The sequence below is a fragment of the Bidens hawaiensis genome, unplaced genomic scaffold (genome assembly GCF_021521415.1).
Source record: "Bidens hawaiensis isolate Kalapana, Puna unplaced genomic scaffold, B.hawaiensis_p1.1 tig00024489_1, whole genome shotgun sequence".
Lineage (NCBI taxonomy): Eukaryota > Viridiplantae > Streptophyta > Magnoliopsida > Asterales > Asteraceae > Bidens > Bidens hawaiensis.
This window is the reverse complement of record NW_027493874.1, coordinates 88,273-112,941: the sequence shown is the minus strand read 5'-3', so window position 1 is coordinate 112,941 and position 24,669 is coordinate 88,273. Positions and strand designations below refer to the sequence as shown.

Genomic DNA, 24,669 nt, shown 5'->3' with positions numbered 1-24,669 from the left:
TGATTCAATTAATTATCAATTTGAAGCTTCAATTGTTCAATTTTGAGTTTTGAGTGATCTGTTTTACTTTGAATGTATCAGGATTTAAGTCTGAACGTTTTAGATTTTGAAATTTGGCTTGAACGTTTTTTTTTTGCTTTTCTAACATTGTACGTATTTCGCGCACGTAATGCACGTTAAGCGATTATTGTATGTTAACTCAATTCTATATAAATGGTGTGCTTGAGCTTTTCAAAGTTGCTTATTTGTTTTTTTTTTTAAAAAGCAAATAAGTAAATAATCATGTTTGGGTATTATATAAGCATTTTTAAATTTTGCTTTTTGTTGTGTGTTAAAAAATTTTGCTTTTTTGTTGTGTGCTATGATGTAATTACAAATATACTCATCATTTCATTATCTGTAAAACTTATAAATATATAATAATGTCTTTTTTGATCATTTTACCTAATTTTTGGTGTTTCCAACCACAAAAGCTAATCCAAACATTTTTCTTAAAAACTATTTTTGAAAAAGCCACAAGTAAATAAACACTTTTGCCAAAAGCATTTTTGAAGCTAAATAAGCTTAGGCCCCGTTTGTTTTTTTTAGAGATTTAAGTCTAAATCTGAATACCACATCTGAATGTTAAGAGGTGGTTCAAATGTCTGAAATCTGAATCATTAAGAGGTGGAGGCTAGAGATGAACCTCTAGTCGTCGGAGATGGAGCCTAGTCTCCGGGTTAGAAGTTAATGGAGGCCGGAGACAAACGTATGTTTTTTTGGGTTAAGAGGTTTTCAGACCCACTAAAAGCTCTTACTGGTTCAGATGCTATTAAGACGCTGAACCTCTTAATGCCAGAAAAAAAAAACAGCCCACGTCTGATTACATTTGTCCGAATCAGATAATTTCCTCTATTCAGAGAAAATAGGCAAAAACAAACAGGGCCTTAGTCAAACACCCTCTAAGAGACCTTATAGATTAAAAGGTAACATCTAAATCATTCAACATGACTTTAAGTTTACACATTTAGTGGCTTCCTTAACCATTAAGATGTCTTATAAGTAAACCAAACAAACTTTACCTCACCGGTTCAAATGTAGCTTCTTAATAGAATCATTAAGAGATGTCAAACAGTCCCTTGATGCGTTTTTTCAATTAGTTAATCCTCGTATACAAAGAAAAAATATAAAGCTCAAGAAAACCAAAAGATCAGAAACTCAAAAGGCAGAAGCAAACCCTTTTTTAGTTAACTCATTTCGACCCAAACCAAAATTACCATTTTCTGAATCGACCTGTTTTAACCCCAACTTGTATGACCTGACCCATTTGTCAGGCCTGCTCACTTGTATGGTAATTTAGCTATAATACCATTTCAACTCATTTGCAAATCTAATCACATCACAACACTTGATAGCAGTAAAATCAACAAAATATACCTAACTACACAAACATAGTTAGTTGATCCTGTTGTCTGTTCACAAACAAAACATATTCAGTTGACCTTATTCTTTGGTATTTGCTTGGTTAATCACTACAACATTAGTGAGGCCCAAAAAAAAAACAATGTTATTTGTTTGGTCAAAGGTTACACACAATGACACAAGGCTAAACTAAAATTACAACTAATACCCTCAACCACTAGTCCATAATAAACTCTTAAAACCTACAAAAAGAATCAACTCCATGGCAACCATGCCATATTCCGAGGCCTACTTTCATTACCCCTGTTCAACGGACTCTCGGACCCACCTGATGACTCACTCAGGGTCCCGTGAGACGGTGGGCTGCTCGGTCCCATGCTGTGGTTAGCCGGTGTGACCTTTGGTGTGACACTCGATGGATTAACATGGTTAGCCGATAGAGGTTCGTTACAGTTTTCAGGAAGAAAAGTTCCTGCAACAACCTGCAGCACAAGATTTAAACAAAATGTTAAAACTTCACCACCGTGAGATAACCACCAGCTTTTAAGAAGGAAAGGGTAAAATGGTCATTACACAGAACTTTGTTAACAACCCGCAGATCAAAATTTTGAAAAAATCTTAATTTAAGGTAATCAACATTAAAAAGTTTTGATTTTGGGTTATCTGTCCTTGTAACGTGCTCAAAATGATAACATAGCAGTCTAGGGGTGTAAACGAGCCCGAACTCGACTAGGCTCATGCTCGGCTCGTTAGTAGTTTTTCAAGCTCAAGCTCAAGCTCGCCTCATTATTTATTAATTAATTTATAACTTTCTATACTTCTTTAAATTATAGCTTTTACATATAACATAATATATATTATTTAGTTATACTTATCATAATTTTATACATAAAAATAGTTATATAAATACATATTTAATACATGATATTAATATTATATAAATGATAGGCTCGTTAAGCTGGCAAGTGGCAAGCCAACTCAAGCTCTATAAGTGAAGCTTGGCCTCGTTATCAAATAAACTTGTTTATAGGCTCGAACTTGCGCTCGTTTATTAAACAAGCTTATATTCAGGCCCGTGCTCTATTAAGCTCGGCTCGATTCGAGCTTTCAGTAAGGCGATATCGAGCAGCTCGTGAGTGGCTTGGCTTGTTTACACCTCTAAATAGGCAGCCAACACTTCCAAACTTTGACCATGTTGACTTTGTCAACACATAAAAACAGTTAAGAAATAAGGGAATACCTGAACAGGAGTTGCAGCAGTCAAGAGTCCAGCTACAACACCACCAAAAACCTGATCACCTGATCCGGACAACGTGATGCTTAGTCCACCTGTCCGGGTGCGCTGACCGTGCACCTCTGTTGGCACAAACGAACCCGAAAGTGACAATATGTCAAATCTCCCCTGGATAAGTATTAAATATATTATCAGACTAGTTTGAGGCCCGTGTATTACACGGGTAATTGTTGAAAAGTTTAAACTTTAACCATTAAGTGAAATATATTCAACAAATTGATCATATATTGTTACAATTACTATTAACATTAAAATTTAGATAACTAAGATTACACAAATATGTTTCAAATAAGTAAAAACTTCCTTTTACACTACATTTGTGATTGTATTTGTAGATATACATTGTTTATCAAAAATCAGAATTTTTAGTCCATGTCTGCTTGTAACACTTACTAAGGTAACATATAGGTCTGCTTATAACTTTTGATATATCCACATATAGCTGTCCGTGTGACAAAAAAAGGATCTCTAAATACATACAAACTCTAGATAAATGATAATATATCCATGAAATTAATAAAAAAAATATATTCATACACATAAAATATCATAGCTTTTAATCAATTAATATGATGTCATTTGAGAAAATCTGCTCATGTTTATAAAAAAAAACATGATTAACCCAAAAATCATATTACCTACACTTTGATGTTATAATCATCATTAGAATCTTTAAAATTTGAAATTAATTGATCATGATAAATTTGTTGTCATTAATATTAATTGATCATGATAAATTTGTTGTCATTAATATTCTGTTTATAAAGTGAAAGTAGTGATTCTTATATATAATAGTTGGAAGTAGGACCGTCACTTTTACATGTAACCTAAAACCTAACCCAAGAAAACATGTACCCAAATCCAAACTAACCCGACCCGAGAAACTCGAACCCGAGAAAATACTAACCCGAACCTGACCGAAGCAATTCAGGTTGGTTCTTGGTTCAGAATTCTAAGTTTCGGGTCAACAAAAATAAACTTTTAGTTTTTAAATCATATATATTTTTAGGTATTAAAAGCCAAGCCTTAGTCGTTGGCGTTATCAGAATTTAGTCCAAGTCGATTGTTCTCGTTCCACATATAATGAATCGTTGTTTATTTTTATTATTTTGAATATAAACCATAATAAGCACTTTAATTATGTACTAATTAACATGTAAAACTAACATAACCTCGATTCGTTGTATTTGAATAAAAATAAAAATAATAAGGTAACATAATATAGGAATTGTGTAAATAACTGATGAAAACGATATTCTATGTTTCAATATCCTTAATGATTTTTGGAAAACGAAAATAATGGAATGGGATTGAAACAAATTTTTTGGTTTAAAATATCAAATGCTTTTAATTAGGTAATTTATCTTATAAGGCATATTAAATTAAATATATTTGAATGTATAGAAAAAGTATAAATCAAGTCATAAAAAATATGTTTCTGAAGCATTTTGGTCTGAGTTATGGAATAAAATATTGAAAACTAAATATTGATCTTCTTATTGCTAAAACCATTTATACTACAAAAAAAAGTCATATAAATAGATGACAGATAGTTCATAGAATAAATCGTCATACATATTGATTATAATTATACTACTCAACTTCAATGATTTAATGCTAAGCTTCAATATATATATATATATATATAATATTTATACAAAATGTTTGTAGAATATTAAGAAAAATACATATTTCATGAGTTCAAATGCATATGAGAAAATTTTAAATCCAAATTTGAAACCAATCTTATATAAAAAAATTATGTACTACTGTTTGAATCCCTGCTTAAAAACAATTTGTAGTTTATCATACAAATCCAAATTTTTCGATAATAATGCACCTTTATTTTTATTTTTTTAATTTGCAATTACTTGTGACTTTCAAATTTTTTTCTAACATGTCTACAACTTCAATTTTGATACTTTTCTTATTTCACCAGTAATGTTAATGAATGAATCAGTTAGTAATTACATTTAGGGGGTGTTTGGCCTAGCTTTTTTAACAAAGCTTATAGCTTTTTTTACAAAATAAATATAACTTAGTGTTTGGTTTAGCTTTTTTTACAAAATAAATATAAGTTAGTGTTTGGTTTAGCTTTTTAAGCTTACGCTTATAAGCTTATATAAGCTCATTTGTAGAAGCTTATGTGAATATGATTTTTTTAGCTTATTTAAAAAAGCTTATTTGTGTAAGGTTGTAAGTTACTTATTTGTCCTCAAAAGGTGATTGATTAGTAATTATTGAAGCAACATATTACTCTAACAAATTAAAGAACGGTGAATTTAATAACTTATTTACACATTATTAACTTGTAGAATATAAGCTAATCCAAACACTTAAAAATAGCTTATCAAATAATAGAAAATAAGCTATAAGCTACTTTAAAATATAAGCATAAGCAAAAATAAAAAAAAAAGCTAGGCCAAACACCCCCTTAATAAACATAAACTTGAATTCATATATTAAAATGATTTAAAAGATAAGGACCATATATGAAAATTTATTGAAAAAAAGGTGAGGAGGGCTATAAGCTTTACAAGTGGCAAAAATTGTAGTCTTTTATTAGAATAGATTTGCTCAATACGATACTTCAGTGTAATTTTTTTAGTATCACCAAATGAAAACTAGAAATGAAAAAAAAGACAAACCTCATATGTTGCGGTTCCACCAGAAATTGCAGCCTGGCGAAGTGTTACATTGCCAACAACGCCTGTCCCTGACATGACGCATACTGCCCTTGGTCCAGTCTGAGAAAATGACATGATCTTGTTAAAAACATCCTGAAAAAACATAGAATTTGAAACATGGTCATTTATGTAACTTTAAACTGCCAGATAATTGATTAGTGTAAACTTTGAATAAAATCTAACCTCTCCAGGCTGCACCATAATGATATGCGGAGTGTAACCGAGTCCAGCTGCTCCTACAATAATAAGCTTTTTCATTATTAATATAAGATAAATTATATCAATTTTTGTTGTTTATTTTTTCAGTAACTGATGATTCACTATCATGCTCTACATTATGCAAAACTATATAAATATCAAACTCTATAACTAATAACGATTTTTTAGTAATGATATACCAATTCTTGATGTGTTAAACCAGACGTGTTAGTTAAACTAAATGTTATAAAAATATAATATACTCCGTATGCAAGAATAAATGAAGTAAAAATAATAACTACCAACGACAGATCCTGTATAAAACTAACATGAATCTAAGCTGCAACTAACTACCAATTCATAAGTCAACTAAATGTGACCCAAACACATATCAGAATAGATGATAAAACATGCATTTTTTACCCGAAAGCATAAATTACCGACAAAAGATTCCAACTTTATAAGCAAATATATCCTTAAAACCGTAACTAAAAAAGCAGGGATTTGCAGCTCAAATTACCTACATATGTTTCTCGTTTACGCTTCTTGTTTAACGAACCCGGAGGTCTACCTCTCATCCTCTTCACCGATCCAAACCCGTCCTCCATCGAAACCGAACTAACCGGCGCCACCGCAATAGGCGGAACCGGAACCGGAACCGCATCCGAACGTGACCTTTGCATTTCAAACCCACCATTCAACGAATTCGCACTAACACCTGGCGGGGGCGACATAGACCCGCCAGGCCCGTACTTCCTCGGCCTCCCCCTCCTTTTCATTATCGGTTCGCCCGACCCGTGCTCGTTGATATTAATATTAATATTCTGCCGGAACCCAACACCACCACCACCGCCACCACTACCACCACCGCCGGCGTCGGCGCTGTAAACGCCGGGAGGGTATCTATTGGACGGCGGCGGAGAGGTAACCGGCGGCATTGGTTGCCGGAATATTCCTCCTGATTCAGATCCGTTCATTTTGGATTAACTGAGAAACGAAATTACCAATTTAGCCTCAATTTAAGTGGATTGTAAACCTAAATAAAACTTAAAACCCTAATTACAACAAATTCAAGATTGAAGCTTGTTTTTTGAATAAATCAAGCGAAATTAAATTGAAATAAAAAGGGGGTAAAATACATGTAAAAAAAATTGGGGAAAACATGAAATAATTCTTACCGATTGAATATCAGGAATAATGGAGCGATTGATTTACGAAGAAGAAGAAAGAAGAAGCAATTTCAAGGGTTTGCAGGCATTTTATTATTATTATTATTATTAATTTATTATTATTATTATTATTATTATTAGCTGTTCAACAGTTATTATTATTATTATTTTATTTTTTTTGAACAGCTATTATTATTATTATTATTATTAGGGTTTCTGAAATTCAAATATATCCATTTTTTCTTGACTTCTGTTTACAGACTTTTTTTTCCTTTTCTAGTTATTATTATTATTATTATTATTATTATTGTTATTGTTGTTGTTGTTGTTCGCCGGTAGCCGCCGAACCCATCACCCGAACCTAAGGGATATCCATCCAAGAGGTCAGGCAGATGGGAAGGAGGCAGAGATTGGCTAGAAGCCCCAAACATACCTGCTGAACCGGCCGGGGACGAGGTAGTCGCCGGTGCCGGAGGCACGGTTGAAGCCGCAGCGGTAGAGACCATCGGTGGTGAACTCACTGGAGGTGAACTCACAACCGTGGCCGCCGCTGCGGAGGAGCCCGCAGAAACAATCACCGCCGGCTCAGTGAAGGATGCAGTGAATATGGCACTGACAGCCGGCGGAGAGGACGTTACGGTTGGGACAGTTGCCTCAACGGGATGAGCAACTGAACCAATGCTGCAAACAGGCGCGGCCGCCTGGGTCATCGCCTCGGGTAGATTGACCAAACCTACCGTCATGGGTCCAGAAACGCTCCTCACCGCTCCACTCTGGAATACGGTAGCATCCACGCCTGCATGAAGACGATATTAAAAACAATGGCGGAAAGAATTGCGGGTAAGATTAATTTACACTTACGAGTTTTCTTGAGCTTGAAGGTTCTGACAGGCGGGGACGAACCCGATGGAGCCGGCCTCTTCACGCCGGTCACCGTCGTCGTACTGGGCTGATCGGAGGTGACAGCTGTCTCAACCTCCGAGACAGTTGTCTCACCACCACCAGGGTTCCCCGCCGCCTCCTCACTTTCGGTCTCCGACTCAGACCGGTTCCCCTGATCAGCAGTGGAGGCAACCTTCGCCTTGCCCTTCACGCCGGCAGCTTTCTTCTTCCTCACGAAGAAAGGACCGTCTGCGGATTCCTCATCAGAAGATGACAAAATTAGAGGAATTCCAGCAGAGGTTTGAGCATGGAGAGGACGGGGGTTAAAGAAACCCTTACCTGGCCGCGTGGCGCTCAAAATCTCGTGGCCAGGCGGGTAGACCTCCACGAACCTATCCGCCGTTTGCTCCAAGATGGGCAACTCGTTCTCGTCCAGAGCACGAGTACCCAGCCGAGCGGGACCACCGCTCTCACGCGGTTGCAGAAGCGACTGCAAATTGTTCCCCTCTGAAAATAAACAGAAAAGCAGTTAGAAGAAAAACCCTAAATCAGCAAAAAGATATGAAGCATACCGTAAGGGATAGAGTTCAAACCGTATTCGAGGACGATAGGAATTTGTGGCGCCTCTGCCCCAGCATCCTTCCATACCCGGCTCATCCCAAGCATCACCATCCCAGACTCCGCAAAGCGGTAAACCGGAGTCTGGATCTGGGAGATCTTGGCGAACCATTCCGCCTCTTGGTAATTGGAGGCGTGAAGGCTAGGGAGCGCCCTCCCGTTCTTAAACGTCATCGCAATGGGGACGACGCGAGCGGAGACATAGAAAAACTCCCGCTTCCAAGAACGAATACTGCGCTCGGTAGCGCAGATCTTCAAACCCTTGATCCGATTGACCAAGGTATACCAGCCCTGGATGCACCTCCAGGAGTAGAAGGTCATCAGGCGGTCGACGCGGGGCTCAACGCCCAGAATATGGCACACCCATTCAAAATGGCGAACCTTTGCGATCGCCATCGGGTGCACCTCCGTTAGGTGTACACCGTGTCTCTCCAAAACACGGTACACAAACTTCGTCAATGGGAACCTGAGATTCCCATAGATGAAGAATGCAGCATACACCCCTATCTTGCCCTTGGGGGCATCGTACACCGTCTGGTGAGGCTCAGGAAACTAAGGCTCGAAGGGCTCGAGCATGAACTTCCTGACGATGTACTTATAAACGTCGACGGAAAGAGCACACTGGCACTCCCCAGCAGTACTCTTATCGTCCTTGTCAGACGTCGGGTTCTCGATGTACACGTCGGACTCCTCGGCAATAGCCTCAGGATCACGAATGGAAGACATGTTTCGGAGGATGGAAAGAAGAACGATTTCAGGAGAATGCTCGACAAAAGTTAGAGTATTCGCCGGAAATCGCTTAGAATATGAAGTGAAACTGTGAATTGAGATGCATCCTCTCCTCCCTTTATATACTCATCGCAATGAATGCGATGAATTTAATGCGGGAGAGACGGAAAAGCGCAGGTGCAATGAAACTATGACACGTGGAAAAAGCAAGCTGGCAACAGCTGTTGACAGGACGCGCGCCGTAAACTTCGCGCCCACGCGCCTGAAAAAGCGTCTGGAATGACCATATACTGTCACGTCACCATAACTTCATGCACGTCCTGAAACTGTCAGAAGAAACCGTCAGACCACGCTGACGTCCCTTCAACGGTTAGACTGTTCTTATCCTTTCACCAACTCTTCGAATTTCAAAAAAAAAAATTCAAAAAGATTCAAAAGTAAGCGAGACTATACCCCCTTACCTTGGCAACCAAGTAACTATAAGACAGGTGCGGGTACAGTGTCAAGGCAAAACCCTTCACATACTTAGCACCTGCAGGGAATTGAAGCCAAGAATACATTGGCAACCAAGTAACTATAAGACAGGTGCGGGTACAGTGTCAAGGCAAAACCCTTCACATACTTAGCACCTACAGGGAATTGAAGCCAACAATACCTTGGAAGTAAATAACTATAAGACGAGTGCGGGTACAGTGTCAAGGCAAAACCCTTCACATACTTAGCACTCGCAGGGAATTGAAACCAAGAAGGATCTTCTGGGCCATGCTTGCGGAAACGGAAATAACATCCCCGCATAGCGGGAACGTTGAGAACTAGATTGATTGAAGCTCCAAGATGGAATTGGTTGTTTAACATAATTGATCACTATGTTTAAAACTACCAAAACCTCATGGAGAATCTACACAAGTGGAACTCAACGCTCCTGACTTGCGAGGAGGTTACAGACCTACCCGCATCATACCCAAAGATCAAGCAGAAAAGTCGGGAATTTCTGCACTTGACATTAGGACTTCCGCGGGAAGAATCCCCATGGAAAACCTTAAAACTAAACCCTTTTCAAAACCCCTTGCTTAAGTCCAAAAGTTCACATCACTTATTAACAATTCATGAGAAGAACATTGGACTGGGGGGACTTGAAGAGGTAGGTCCCAGCAGAGCCCAGTTGGACCCGCAAGACTCACCTTGAACAGGGACGTCTGCGCGGTTGGACCCGCAAGACTCACCTTAAACAGGGACGTCTGCGCGGTTGGACCCGCAAGACTCACCTTAAACAGGGACGTCTGCGCAGTTGGACCCGCAAGACTCACCTCGAAGAGAGACGTCTGCGCAGTTGAACTCGCAAGACTCACCTTAAAGAGGGACGTTTGCGCAAAGACCAACTGGATCCGCAGGACCAACCATGCTCAGAGACGCGACGTCCTTACGCGCAGTACGCAAGCTGTTCCCGCAGGAAAAGCCTCCCAATGGTGACGTACTCCGCCTGTTCCCGCATTTACGGATACTAGCCATCAGGGAAGGCTACCCGCACAGCAAGGCTACACGCACAAGGCACTAACTCTCAAATAATTCAGTAACGTCACCTGAAGAGAGAATGAGCAAGCCGGGAATACTCCCGCCCAAAGCCGGGAATTCTCCCGCCCAAATGAGCCAGTCCGTACGCTACTGGAGGACCTTTTGTACTATACCTGCCAAGGTATGGACAAAAAATCTGACCAAAGCTGCGACAGCTCACTGACAACAGTACGACGAGCAGCACGCGCTAGTATCCGCCAGTTCCCGCAGCTACGGATACTAGCCATCAGGGAAGGCTACCTGCACAGCAAGGCTACACGCACAAGGCACTAACTCTCAAATAATTCAGTAATGTCACCTGAAGAGGGAATGAGCAAGCCGGGAATACTCCCGCCCAAAGCCGGGAATTCTCCCGCCCAAATGAGCCAGTCCGTACGCTACTGGAGGACCTTTTGTACTATACATGCCAAGGTATGGACAAAAGATCTGACCAAAGCTGCGACAGCTCACTGACAACAGTACGACGAGCAGCACGTTCTAGTACTTAATGTCACTATCAGCCGCTGCCTACTCACCAACCCTTGTCGTGGCATGTACATAGCCTGCAGTTGATGGAAAAGGAGCGGCCATGTCACTATCAGCCGCTGCCTACCCACCAACCACCAGCACGGCACGTGCGCAGCCCACAGTTGGTAGAAAAGGAATATTATACAGCCGGCTGTACCTTCTTGGACACCTACCTTCGGCTATAAATACTCCAACACCTTGGAACGGTATCATCATCTTCTCTCTAGCTATTTCTCTTAATATACACTTATATTCAAGAGCAATCTAGTCTGATTCTCACGCCGGAGGGTGGTCACAAGGAGGTACCCCCCCTCTCAGTGACGAGCTCACGGTGTCTGTTTTGCAGGTCATCAGAAGAATAACCATCTTGCCGGACCTAACCCTCGTGGGAAACATCTATTTAACCCCCAGATTATCCGTAGTCTGCCGGGGTCACTTAGTGTTTCTTCAATTTGGTCAACATTTTAACACTTGTACGTGGCCCCAAGGAATGAAAATCAATAAGAGCGTAAAAATACCCAAAACTGCTATTATCAAGATTACCCACCCTCGCCTTCCATGTAGCTAACTTACAAATCTTTTGACGATCGACATCCAATTTATTGCTAAACCCACATTAGCACTGATACGTAAACCAAGGTAGATAAATAAAAACTTATCGGGGTTGCACGGAAGGATACTCGCCATGTCACTTTTATCAGTCTTCTCTACATTTAGTATGTACAACTGACTTTTGTGAAAATTGACTTTTAAGACCGAGGTAGTATGAAAACATCTTAGAATTCAAGTCAGATTCGTAAAATTTGACTCCATCCAATCCCCTAAAACTTCTTTAAAGTAACTACGATGTCTTTTTTGAACAACAAATTATTACACCATTCTTTTCCATTAAGTGACTTGAACGCTTATCTTTAGGGAACAACTCCACCTTGAGATCATTAGGCTACACTTTGAAACCGAAACCATAGATATGAATACCACTAATGTTGTTTGGTCAGGCTCTGAAGGTGATGGTACTCAGATAACCACTAGTCTTCACTAAACCGTTTTTTAAATTTATTAAATACTAATATATTAACAAGAAAGCAATCATAACTCACATTGGGTAATCGAAGTGCATAATCATAAGTCACCAAATTAAAAGGGGTACTATGTTTTGCATGCACGTTAAAACAATAAATTTGAGATCGAAGATTAATGAATGAACCTCATAACTTCATATACCATCTTTTAGGCTGCAATTTTGTTAAAACTCATTAGCAACATGCAGCAAACAAAGATTACTGCAAATTATACGAATCCAAGTATTCCAGTCTAATGAGAACGTAAGCACTACTCTTACCCAAAATGGGAATTTCCTATGACAACATATGCACGTCGTCGAGTAATTATCTTTGAGATTGGTCCTGAGACGCGGTTGAGCACCACCCTAAGAAGCATGTTCATATAGGACTGGTTTAGGACCGACATCCTAGATTAAATCTTAATTCATTACCACACTTCAGTTTTAAACTATGGTTAGACAAGACTGATCATGAACTTGGTTGGGACTGGACTTTTGCAACCGTTTAATGATTGACACTACTTAGGTAACTATCAACTGACTTATCAACCACAATAAATTTGGTATTAATGACAAGAGACTCCCCACATAATAATGAAATGAAAATTCATGAAAAGTTATGGTCATTATAGAGCAATAGGTATTAGTAAAAATGGAAAACTATTTTAAATGATATATATGAAAGAGCTAAAATTATTAATTTGACATTAACATATTAGAGTACTAGTCTACAAATGCTACAACTTTGAAATTTGCATTGCAATAGTCTTCAACTATACACATGTTAGTTACTCATTTACGTACATAATTTTCGATCGTAGTTTACGTATGTATTTACGATGTAAATGTTATTTGTTGTACTATATGGAAATTTAAACATGTTGCATTAAATAAGAACCATGAAAATACAACATATGAAATCGTAATACAAGAAACAAGCGGTCACAACCAGGTTAGATACGATAGGTTTAACTCATGTAACTCGCAATGAAACATACCAAGCTAATTCACTACAGATAAGAATGGTCAAAGTAACATCTTTCACATAGTATTAAAAGCTAAAACATGGATTTAGTTCTAGATTATTAGACACTTTATTCGCACATCATCTCGCCAATATGCTTAATACAAATTTGTAATTATAAACACTTAATACAAATTACTTTATTATGCTAACTTCCTTTTGATTTTCTTCCCTTAAAGAAGCGCCTACATAAAGGAGCTTCAAGCGTATTACAATGATACTATCAAACATACACTCTCCTTCTCTTAAACCTTTATGTCCATGGATTCCCTTGAATACACAACCAATATCTATTTAGTTTTCATTCTCTTGTTGTTTGTAATGTGTATATACAAATCTCAAAAACAAACTACTATGGCCCCTATAAATTGGCCTGTTCTTGGCATGATACCGGGGATCCTTCCCAATCTCCACCGGCTTCATGACCACATGATCGAAGTTGCAATGCACACATGTGGTACATTCATGTGGAGAGGCCCTTTCTTTGCTCATATGGACATGCTCTTTACCACAAATCCTTTAGACATCAACTACATTCTTAGCAAAAACTTCAGAAACTACCCAAAAGGTGACGCGTTTCGTAAGATCTTTGATGTTCTAGGAGATGGAATCCTCAAGTCAGAAGGTGAGTTATGGGAGATCAACCGTAAGATCACCATGTCTGTACTCAAACAAGCGGGATTTCAGAATATGTTGAAAACAATCCTCTGGAACAAAGTCGAAAAGGGGCTTCTACCCGTGCTAGACTCCATTTGCGGACATGGAGCACAAATGGATTTGCAGGATATATTCCAGAGATTCACATTTGACACCATATGCACCGTGCTATTCGATGATGACCCTGGAAGTTTGTCAGTAGATTTTCCTCATATCGTGTGTCAGAAGGCCTTGTTGGATGTCGAAGAAGCTCTCTTGTATCGGCACCTTACGCCTCCATGCCTTTGGAAACTGCAAGAATTTCTTGGAATAGGGAAGGAGAAGAAGTTTAGTGAAGCACGGATAATCCTTGATCAATTCATATACAAATGCGTCGCACAAAAACAAAACGAGCACAATAACATGAACCGCGAACACCAAGATGAAAAGTTCATATTAATCATAGCTCTCATGAGAGAAATGGAAGCCCAAAATGGCACTTCTGGCAATCCTACACAATTTCTAAGAGACATCTTATTAGATCTGATAGTTGCGGGAAAAGATACCATCAGCAGCGCGCTTTCTTGGTTCTTTTATAATCTTACAAAAGCCCCAATAGTTGAACATAAGATTCTTGAAGAGATTCACAAACATTTGGATGTCAAAGGGGGCAAGATATGGAATGTCAAAGAGCTAGGTAATATGGTTTACCTTCATGGTGCTTTATGTGAATCTTTAAGGCTTTTTCCTCCAGTTCCATTTAATCTTAAAGTTCCACTAGAACCCGATAACCTTCCAAGTGGCCACAAAGTTAACCAAAACACCAAAATTGTTCTACCTTTATATACCATGGGACGGATGAAATCGATATGGGGTGACGACTGCATGGAGTTTAAGCCCGAAAGGTTGGTTACTAAACAAGGAGGAATCAAACACGAGCCATCTTACAAGTTTGTGGCATTTGGTGCTGGTCCGAGGACTTGTGTGGGTAAGGAGATGGCTTTGTCTCAAGTGAAGATGGTGGCAACTGCAATCATATATCATTATCACATAGATCTAGTGGAAGGTCATCACGTTGTCCCGACGAATGCTATTATACTACATATGAAGCATGGTCTCAAGGTGAGATTAACTAAACGAATCGAAGTTAACTGAACAAGAATACGAGTTAAAGATCTATAATTTTGAGTTTATGTTGTTCTATTTTGTGCTTATGAGCACAATGATATTTCGTAATAAGATGCTAAGGAACATCGAGCTAGAATATAAACGCGTGGAAGTAGTATATAAGTATTCTTGTAATAGAAAAAGTTATAATGGCCTGAACCTCTAATGTTATGGGAATGAGTAATGTAAGACGTTTATATATATGAATGAATTATTAATTTGTGCTAATGTTACCGTCATAGAGAGCAACCATATAATCAGCCATCTTTAAGCTTCAACTGCGCACTGTGATAGGCATAAAGTTCTTTGATATATGTAAAACTAGCTACTCACAACCGCGCGTTGTAATAGGCATAAAGTTATTTTGATTTTTATGTATTCGCTAAAAAGAAAACCCAAAAAATAAAGTCAATCTGAAGACTCAAATCCTTGAGTTTGACCAGATCAACTTGTTTATATCCTAGAGCCATATATTTTATTCAATCTTCTGAAACCCAAAAAAGAATAATAATAATAATAATTATAACAATAATAATAATAATAATAATAATAATAATAATAATAATCCCTTCGGAATGGGTGTTTCCACGTTCAAGTTTGTCATGCAAAAGACTTTCGAGACAAAAGGTGGCTATAATAACTTATATGCCGATGGCTTCTGAGTTTTTTTATTGATTTCTGTAACACCCCGACCGATGGCGGATTATACATCGGGGCGCCACGTATTGTTTCATTACTCGTGACACTATTTGGGTGTCAATATTTAATAAATACATTTTCATTGCGCACGCGCAGAACACAAATCGTAAAGTAACATAAATCATATCATAACTCAAAATATTCAAATAACATAATTTGTCTTGTTACATTTTAATCTAGGTCCAAAGAAAAAGAAAACATCCTACGTGTCCTTGAGATTCCCAAAAGCAGCTACAGCAAACCTGAACATGTGTTAAAATAAAACGTCAACACTTGCGTGTCGGTGAGAAATCAAGTTTAATAGATATAAATAGATAATAACAAACACTGCACGCAACATGTGCTTAACTGGGGTTTAACATAGGGTGTAATCAGATTGTGATCAAGCCTAAATAGATCATAGCTCATAGTTCAATCCGTGCTCCCAATCGAGCACAAAAACAAATAATCATACGTGCATGTGTAAACAAAACAAGAAAACCGTAAACGATAGGTCTCCCGTGTTTATCTAATGGATCCATGAAAACTTCGGAATAGGCCGAACAAAGCGGTTAATGATTCACACATACAAATAAACAGCCAAGTAAACGTCCATAACACATGGGGTTTTGCGCACATAAATTTCATAAACAAGTTTAAGACTCAAGTTGTACGAACACATGAACATCCCAAAACGTTAAAAATAAAAGGGGATTAAGTACGAGATTACTCACCTGTAAACGGTGCGTTGAAAGATAATGCAAGAATCCAATTTTTAAACAAGCACAAGTTAACCTATAAATAAGAGGTTATTGGTTTAACGATTGGTTTTTATGTCTTGAATATATGCAGTAAGTATCGATTTTTGTTAGTTAAACAAATTAAAACAAAATATATATATTTATATTTACCGAGATTCTGGGCAGAGCAGAAGAGAAGACGGAGGCAAAGAGAGGGGTGGCGCTGCTGAAGAACTACGGCAGAGAGCAAAGGGAGAGAGAGATTTGGGGAGTGTTTAAGTGTAGTGTGTGTAGTGTTAATAAACAAGAAATTAGCTTAATTTATAGGAAAACCCAAGGGAACACAATCCCTTGAAAAGGGGAAAAGATCTTATCAAATCAAGCAAAAGATATTAAAAAGCACAAGAAAACAAAAGCAAAAGATATTAAAAGATATGCCGGCAGCTGCAGGGGATGGGGAAAAGCTGACAGGTTACAGATCAAAGCATGGGAGGTGTCAGATAAAGCACTGTTCAAGGCATGCAAAAGAAGATTTCAAAAGATTATGTCAGTCACTTTTTCTGTCAACCAATAGGATTGGTGCGCATGCTGCGCCGAAAGTGGCTTTTCGGACAGATGTCGGAACTGATCTACAGTGCTCATACAAAAGATAAGATATTTCAAAAGCATACAGGCCGACTTAAACTGAAGAAAAGACTTAAGGTCTAGCGCGAGAAGACTCGAGCGCGCGCGAGGGCGAAGGCAGACAGAGAACAATCCTTAGCGCGCCGCTGGAAGAACTACAATCCTTAGCGCGTCGCGGGAAGAACTACAATTCTTAGCGCGCCGCGGGAAGAACTATAATCCTTAGCGCGCCGCTGGAAGAACTACAATCCTTAGCGCGTCGCGGGAAGAACTACAATTCTTAGCGCGCCGTGGGAAGAACTATAATCCTTAGCGCGCCACGGGAAGAACTACCATTCTTAGCGCGCTGCGGGAACAGTTCGCCTCGCGTATCGCAGGAACAGTTGGTCTTCGCGCAGGCTTCCTTGTAAGGAGTCTGGCGCGTGGAGCTGCGCAGACATCCTTAGGCGGGAAGAACCAAAGGACAAGCAAAGAGTTAAGAGAAAAAGGGTTTCAAGGCTTAAGGGTTAAGCAAAGGGGCGGGACGGCGACAAGAGAGAAAAAAGGGGCGGGACGGCGACAAGAGAGGAAAAGGGGCGGGACGGCGACAAGAGAGGAAAAGGGGCGGGACGGCGGAGAGAAATTATTATTATTAGTAAGTAATATAAAAATATACATATATATATATATGATTTATTTAATGTTAAATTTACAAAGATTAATAATCAAATTTTAAATCATAAAAAGAATCGGATTCGAAAACGGGTACCTGGGTCGGGTCGGATTGGGCAGTTGTCACAGTCTCCCCTACTTTAAGAAATTTCGTCCCGAAATTTATCTCGAAGTAGGTTGCGCAGAGAAAAGGTGCGGGTACTTGATCTTCATCTGATCTTCCCTTTCCCAAGTGAACTCGGCTCCGCGCTTGGACTGCCAACGAACTTTGACAATAGGGATGCGACTGCGCTTGGTTTGCTTTACCTCGCCATCCATAATCTCAACAGGCTTCTCAACGAAATGCATAGACTCATCAACTTGAACTTCATCAAGTGGTATGTGGAAGTTCTCGTCAGCTAAACATTTCTTGAGATTGGATACATGGAAAGTTGGATGCACATTGCTGAGCGCGGGCGGCAGGTCCAGTTTGTAGGCAACTTTTCCCACCCTCGTAAGAATCTTGAACGGACCAACATAACGAGGTGCAAGCTTACCTTTCTTCCCAAAGCGGACAACACCCTTCCAGGGCGACACTTTGAGGAGAACAAGATCACCAACTAGAAATTCGAGAGGCTTCCGCCTGCGATCTGCGTAACTCTTCTGTCGGCTTCTGGCAGTCAGCAGATGATCACGGATCTTGGCGATTTTATCGGTTGTCTCTTGAACTAGTTCGGGTCCTGTGATTTGAACTTCACCCACTTCGTTCCAACAAATCGGCGAGCGGCACTTTCGACCGTAAAGTGCTTCAAATGGGGCCATACCGACGCTGGAATGATAGCTGTTATTATAAGAGAACTCGATCAGAGGTAGGTGTGAATCCCAATTACCTCCAAAATCAAGAACACAAGATCGAAGCATATCCTCAAGGGTTTGGATGGTTCGCTCAGACTGTCCGTCAGTTTGAGGATGATATGCAGTACTCATGTCCAAACGAGTTCCTAACGCAGTTTGGAGAGATTTCCAAAAGCGAGATATAAAACGGCCATCGCGATCGGATATGATGCTCAAGGGAGTACCATGACGGCAGACAATTTCTTTGACATATAGATGCGCAAGTTGTTCAACACGGTAGGTTTCACGAATGGGCAGAAAGTGGGCAGACTTGGTCAATCGATCCACTATTACCCAAATGCTATCATGTTTGCTTGCGGTCAAGGGTAACTTGGTGATAAAGTACATTGCTATACTTTCCCATTTCCACGTAGGAATTTCAGGTTGTTCGAGCAAACCAGATGGGCGTTGATGTTCAGCTTTTACCTTAGAACAAGTTAGGCATTTAGCTACGAACACAGCAATATCCTTTTTCATACCAGGCCACCAATAAGAAAGGCGCAAATCTTTGTACATTTTGTCAGCACCAGGATAAACGGAATACCGAGTTTTGTGCGCTTCACTCAGTATGACAGAGCGAAGATTCTCATCATTGGGGATCCAGATGCGATTGAGATAACAGAGAATTCCATTCAGTTTAGGGACTAGATGCGCTTCTGCACCACACGCTAACTCGGCGCGTAGGTTGCCTTTGCTGATCGATGCGCGCTGCGCGTCGCGAATGCGCGATTCAAGATCGCTTTGGATCGGCGCGAAATGAAGCTGCGTGCGCGGTAAGATACAGTTGAGTTGACTGGGTTTGCGGCTGAGCGCATCGGCTACCACATTAGCCTTTCCAGGGTGATATCGGATCTCACAATCGTAATCGCTGATGAGTTCGTTCCATCGGCGTTGTCTCATGTTAAGTTCCTTTTGATCAAAAATGTGCTGAAGGCTTTTATGGTCTGAGTAAATGATGCACTTAGTCCCATAGAGATAGTGTCTCCAGATTTTTAAGGCAAATACAACTGCACCAAGTTCGAGGTCGTGAGTCGTATAATTCTTTTCATGAATTTTGAGTTGCCTTGACGCGTAAGCGATAACCTTGCCTCGTTGCATAAGTACACAACCGAGACCTTGGTTGGAGGCATCACAATAAACGACAAAGTCGTCAGTACCCTCAGGTAACGCTAGAACAGGAGCTTCGTACAACAATTGCTTGAGCGTTTGAAAGGCTTCTTCTTGCTTAGAGCCCCAAATATACGGTTTGCCTTTGTGCGTTAATGCTGTTAAAGGCAAGGCGATTTTTGAGAAGTTCGAGATGAATCGCCGGTAGTAACCAGCTAAGCCCAAAAAGGAACGGATTTCGGTAGGAGTGGTCGGTGCAATCCAGTTCTTGATTGCTTCAATTTTGGATGGGTCGACATGAATACCCATCTTGTTTACAACATGACCAAGAAACTGTACTTCATCAGACCAAAACTCACACTTGGAGAGTTTGGCATAGAGTTGTTCGGTTCGAAGCTTTTGCAACACTAACTGAAGATGTTGTTCATGCTCGGCCTTGGTTTTGGAATACACCAGAACGTCATCGATAAACACGATCACGAATTGGTCCAAGAAAGGCCTACACACCCGGTTCATTAGATCCATGAAGACAGCGGGTGCGTTGGTTAAACCGAAGGGCATGACCAAGAATTCAAAATGACCGTAGCGGGTTCGAAAAGCAGTCTTGGGAATATCCTCTTCGCGGATACGCAACTGGTGATAGCCAGAACGGAGATCGATCTTGGAGAAACAAGAGGCACCTTGGAGTTGGTCAAAGAGGTCGTCAATACGCGGTAAGGGATACCGGCTCTTAATGGTGAGCTTGTTCAGCTCGCGGTAATCGATACACATGCGAAACGAACCGTCTTTCTTTTTAACGAACAACACCGGAGCACCCCAAGGCGAAGAGCTAGGGCGAATGAATCCTTTATCGGTCAACTCTTGAAGTTGACTTGCTAATTCTTGCATTTCAGCGGGTGCAAGTCGATAAGGAGATTTGGCTACGGGGGATGCACCAGGGACAAGATCAACACGAAACTCGACTTCCCGAGCGGGAGGTAAACCAGAAAGATCATCGGGGAAGACTTCAGGAAAGTCACGCACGATGGGGATTTCAGAAAGTTTCTTCTTTCCTTCATCGGGTTTGACCACATGAGCTAAGAACGCGACACATTTCCTTCGCAAAAGTCTTCGGGCTTCAGTGCATGACATAAGTTTAAGACCGTTAGATGGTTTCTCGCCGTAGATATGAAGATCTTGACCATTTTCCCGAGGAATGCGAATCAACTTCTTGGCGCAGATTACTTCGGCGCGATTTTGCGAGAGCCAGTCCATTCCAATAATCACATCAAAACTTCCAAGAGGCATGGGAATGAGGTCGATTAGAAAATCATGTTCATTAAGGTTAAGCGTGCAATCTTTGATCACGGAGTTTATTAAAATAGTTTCACCATTAGCCAATTCAACTGAAAAGTTTTCGTTTAAGTTCTTTCGCGGTCGCGCAAGTTTTTGTTCAAATGCGCGAGAAATAAAACTTCTATCGGCGTCAGTATCAAAAAGTATAGATGCATATTGTCCGTTAAGTAAAAATGTACCATTAACCACGTCATTATTCGCTTGCGCTTGGTGCGCGGTTATATTAAAAGCTCGTCCGCGCGTCACTTGGTTTGAAATTTGGTTAACCGGATTAGCTTGCGTAATTTGTACTTGCAGTCTCGGGCACGCGTTCCGGAAATGACTGGGGTCACCGCAGTTATAGCACGACCTGGGTCGTGGATTAGGGTATGTTGGTTGTGGGTTTAGCGGGTAAGTTGGTGGTGTTTGCGCGATTGGGTTGGCGGGAAGGACTCTACAGTTCTCAGCAGTGTGACCAGTACGTCCACATCGGTTACATTGTCGACACGGGACTTGAGTTGGATGGTGAAGTCTACAGGTTGGGCAAAAGGGTTGGTTTCCTGTGTAAGGTTTCTTGGTTGACGGGGCAGGGAGTGCGGGATTGGTTAAGGCATAGTTATGGACTACAGGGGGTGTTGGGTAGGTTGACAGTGAGTTAGGAGCGTATACTGGAGGTTGGTAGGCGGGTTGCTGGACAACGAGCGGGTTGGTAAGCGCGTAGGCTTGATGATTGGGTTTGCGCTTACGCTTGAGGTTGTTACGGTTTGAGGGTTCTGGCTTGGTTTCTGTTGGTTCTGGGACAGTCTTGGTGAGTTTGGTCTTCTCGGCTCCCCGCAGGAACAGGGTTCCTGCCCTGACATGGTTGTCGCTGAGCACAGCGGCCAACTCGATGGCGTCAGAGAGGGTTGCTGGGTTCCTGGCCCATACAGAATCTTGAATTTCCATGGGGAGACCCCCAAGAAACTTCTCGATGGCTCGGCGGGAAGGGGTAACTAGGTGCGGGACAAGCAAACTTAGTTCGTGAAAGCGCGTAGCGTACTCGCGCGCTTCGCCACTGTACTGCTTCAAGTTCCAAAATTCCTCCTCAAGGCGCTTTATTTCGTTGGGAGGGCAGAATTCTCTAGTCAAAAGTTCCTTGAATTCCTCCCAGAGCATGCTAGAAGCAGCCTCTGCGCCACGCGCGTGAGCTACTCCGTTCCACCAAGTAAGCGCCCTTGATTCCAGGACACTTGAGGCGTATAAGGTTCGTCGGTCTGAAGGGCAGTGGGTATGGAGGAAGGTGTTCTCAATTTTCTCGAGCCATTGGAGCATCATGGTGGCTCCTTCAAGCCCTGTGAATTTCGGAGGGTTACCCGCATTAAAGGATTTAATGTTGTATCCGGAGGGGTTGGTATTATTTTGGTTTAAGGCTTGGGCTATTGCGGCGGCCATTTCCTGGGAACGTTGCTGCCTACGTCTGCGCGAGGCTTCTCTCCTCAGATGACGGCGAGATAGCGGAGGCATTCTATAAAAGTTTTAATTTTTGTTAATATCTAGGTATGGGAAATCGTTTTAGCGCAAAGTATATCATTGTAAAGCTTGTTTTGCGGAGTTAAATGCTATCAAATTTTGAAGTAAAATATGAATTTAAATGCAAACTTAATACAGGTAATGAATTCGAATTGAAAATCGACAATTCATGCATCACCATGACTTTCCGAATTCTCAATTTAAAATATCGAGTAAATGAATATTGGAGATTGACAATTCATGTATCACCATGACTTTTCAAGTCTTCAATTTAAAACATAAAGTTAATGGGTATTGGAGATTGACAATTCATGTATCACCATGACTTTTCAAATCTTCAATTTAAAACATAAAGTTAATGGGGATTGAAAATCAACTATTCATGTATCACCATGACTTTTCGGATTTTCAATGCTAAATCCCAACAACAAACGAATATGTAAGTAAAGAAATAAATTGAAATTTAACAATAAAAATCGATAGATCGCGAATAAAACATGAAATCATGTGCTGCGTATGCGCATGCATATTTTATAAATATCGAGTAATTAACAATTAGCGCGCAAACATGAGATATTTCTCATGCGCGAGAAAGGGACTCTTAGGTATTCTAGGTCGTTACGTCTAACCACCTATCCTAAAGTCACGGAGCTCTGATACCAATCTGTAACACCCCGACCGATGGCGGATTATACATCGGGGCGCCACGTGAAGAACTACGGCAGAGAGCAAAGGGAGAGAGAGATTTGGGGAGTGTTTAAGTGTAGTGTGTGTAGTGTTAATAAACAAGAAATTAGCTTAATTTATAGGAAAACCCAAGGGAACACAATCCCTTGAAAAGGGGAAAAGATCTTATCAAATCAAGCAAAAGATATTAAAAAGCACAAGAAAACAAAAGCAAAAGATATTAAAAGATATGCCGGCAGCTGCAGGGGATGGGGAAAAGCTGACAGGTTACAGATCAAAGCATGGGAGGTGTCAGATAAAGCACTGTTCAAGGCATGCAAAAGAAGATTTCAAAAGATTATGTCAGTCACTTTTTCTGTCAACCAATAGGATTGGTGCGCATGCTGCGCCGAAAGTGGCTTTTCGAACAGATGTCGGAACTGATCTACAGTGCTCATACAAAAGATAAGATATTTCAAAAGCATACAGGCCGACTTAAACTGAAGAAAAGACTTAAGGTCTAGCGCGAGAAGACTCGAGCGCGCGCGAGGGCGAAGGCAGACAGAGAACAATCCTTAGCGCGCCGCGGGAAGAACTACAATCCTTAGCGCGTCGCGGGAAGAACTACAATTCTTAGCGCGCCGCGGGAAGAACTATAATCCTTAGCGCGCCGCGGGAAGAACTACAATCCTTAGCGCGTCGCGGGAAGAACTACAATTCTTAGCGCGCCGTGGGAAGAACTATAATCCTTAGCGCGCCGCGGGAAGAACTACCATTCTTAGCGCGCTGCGGGAACAGTTCGCCTCGCGTATCGCAGGAACAGTTGGTCTTCGCGCAGGCTTCCTTGTAAGGAGTCTGGCGCGTGGAGCTGCGCAGACATCCTTAGGCGGGAAGAACCAAAGGACAAGCAAAGAGTTAAGAGAAAAAGGGTTTCAAGGCTTAAGGGTTAAGCAAAGGGGCGGGACGGCGACAAGAGAGAAAAAAGGGGCGGGACGGCGACAAGAGAGGAAAAGGGGCGGGACGGCGGAGAGAAATTATTATTATTAGTAAGTAATATAAAAATATACATATATATATATGATTTATTTAATGTTAAATTTACAAAGATTAATAATCAAATTTTAAATCATAAAAAGAATCGGATTCGAAAACGGGTACCTGGGTCGGGTCGGATTGGGCAGTTGTCACAATTTCAAAACAGTATTTCCATCATATTTTATTTTTATGTAAAACTAGCTACTCACAACCGCGCGTTGTAATAGGCATAAAGTTATTTTGATTTTTATGTATTCGCTAAAAAGAAAACCCAAAAAATAAAGTTAATCTGAAGACTCAAATCCTTGAGTTTGACCAGATCAACTTGTTTATATCCTAGAGCCATATATTTTATTCAATCTTCTGAAACCCAAAAAAGAATAAGAATAATAATAATAATAATAATAATAATAATAATAATAATAATAATAATAATAATCCCTTCGGAATGGGTGTTTCCACGTTCAAGTTTGTCATGCAAAAGACTTTCGAGACAAAAGGTGGCTATAATAACTTATATGCCGA

General features: G+C 40.4%; 1 protein-coding gene and 1 pseudogene across 3 annotated transcripts; one reads left to right on the top strand and one right to left on the bottom strand.

Moving 5' to 3' along the window:
• Positions 1–1,471: 1,471 nt before the first annotated feature.
• Positions 1,472–6,779, bottom strand: LOC143569477 (AT-hook motif nuclear-localized protein 10-like). 3 transcript variants are annotated; one of them, XM_077055369.1, is made up of 5 exons: positions 6,101–6,779; positions 5,566–5,618; positions 5,344–5,475; positions 2,642–2,803; positions 1,472–1,883 (listed from the first exon to the last, which is right to left on the bottom strand). In XM_077055369.1, the coding sequence occupies exons 1-5, from the start codon at positions 6,555–6,557 to the stop codon at positions 1,656–1,658; spliced, it is 1,032 nt and encodes a 343-aa protein (XP_076911484.1). In that variant the 5' UTR covers positions 6,558–6,779; the 3' UTR covers positions 1,472–1,655. The 3 variants fall into 3 exon arrangements, with proteins under 3 accessions (XP_076911484.1, XP_076911486.1, XP_076911485.1); XM_077055371.1 differs by having other exon boundaries at positions 5,344–5,442; XM_077055370.1 differs by having other exon boundaries at positions 5,566–5,615.
• A 6,314-nt stretch (positions 6,780–13,093) lies between these two features.
• Positions 13,094–14,986, top strand: LOC143569472 (alkane hydroxylase MAH1 pseudogene; annotated as a pseudogene).
• Positions 14,987–24,669: the final 9,683 nt, after the last annotated feature.

What these genes read in the sequence shown, in the direction of transcription:
- LOC143569477 (XM_077055369.1), bottom strand. Translation starts at nt 6,557, where the DNA reads ATGAACGGATCTGAATCAGGAGGAATATTCCGGCAACCAATGCCGCCG. An exon ending in GTGGAACCGCAACATATGAG is followed by an intron (nt 2,804 to 5,343) that starts GTTTGTCTTTTT and finishes ATACTTATCCAG; the next exon opens with GGGAGATTTGACATATTGTC. An exon ending in CTGCTGCAACTCCTGTTCAG is followed by an intron (nt 1,884 to 2,641) that starts GTATTCCCTTAT and finishes CTTGTGCTGCAG; the next exon opens with GTTGTTGCAGGAACTTTTCT.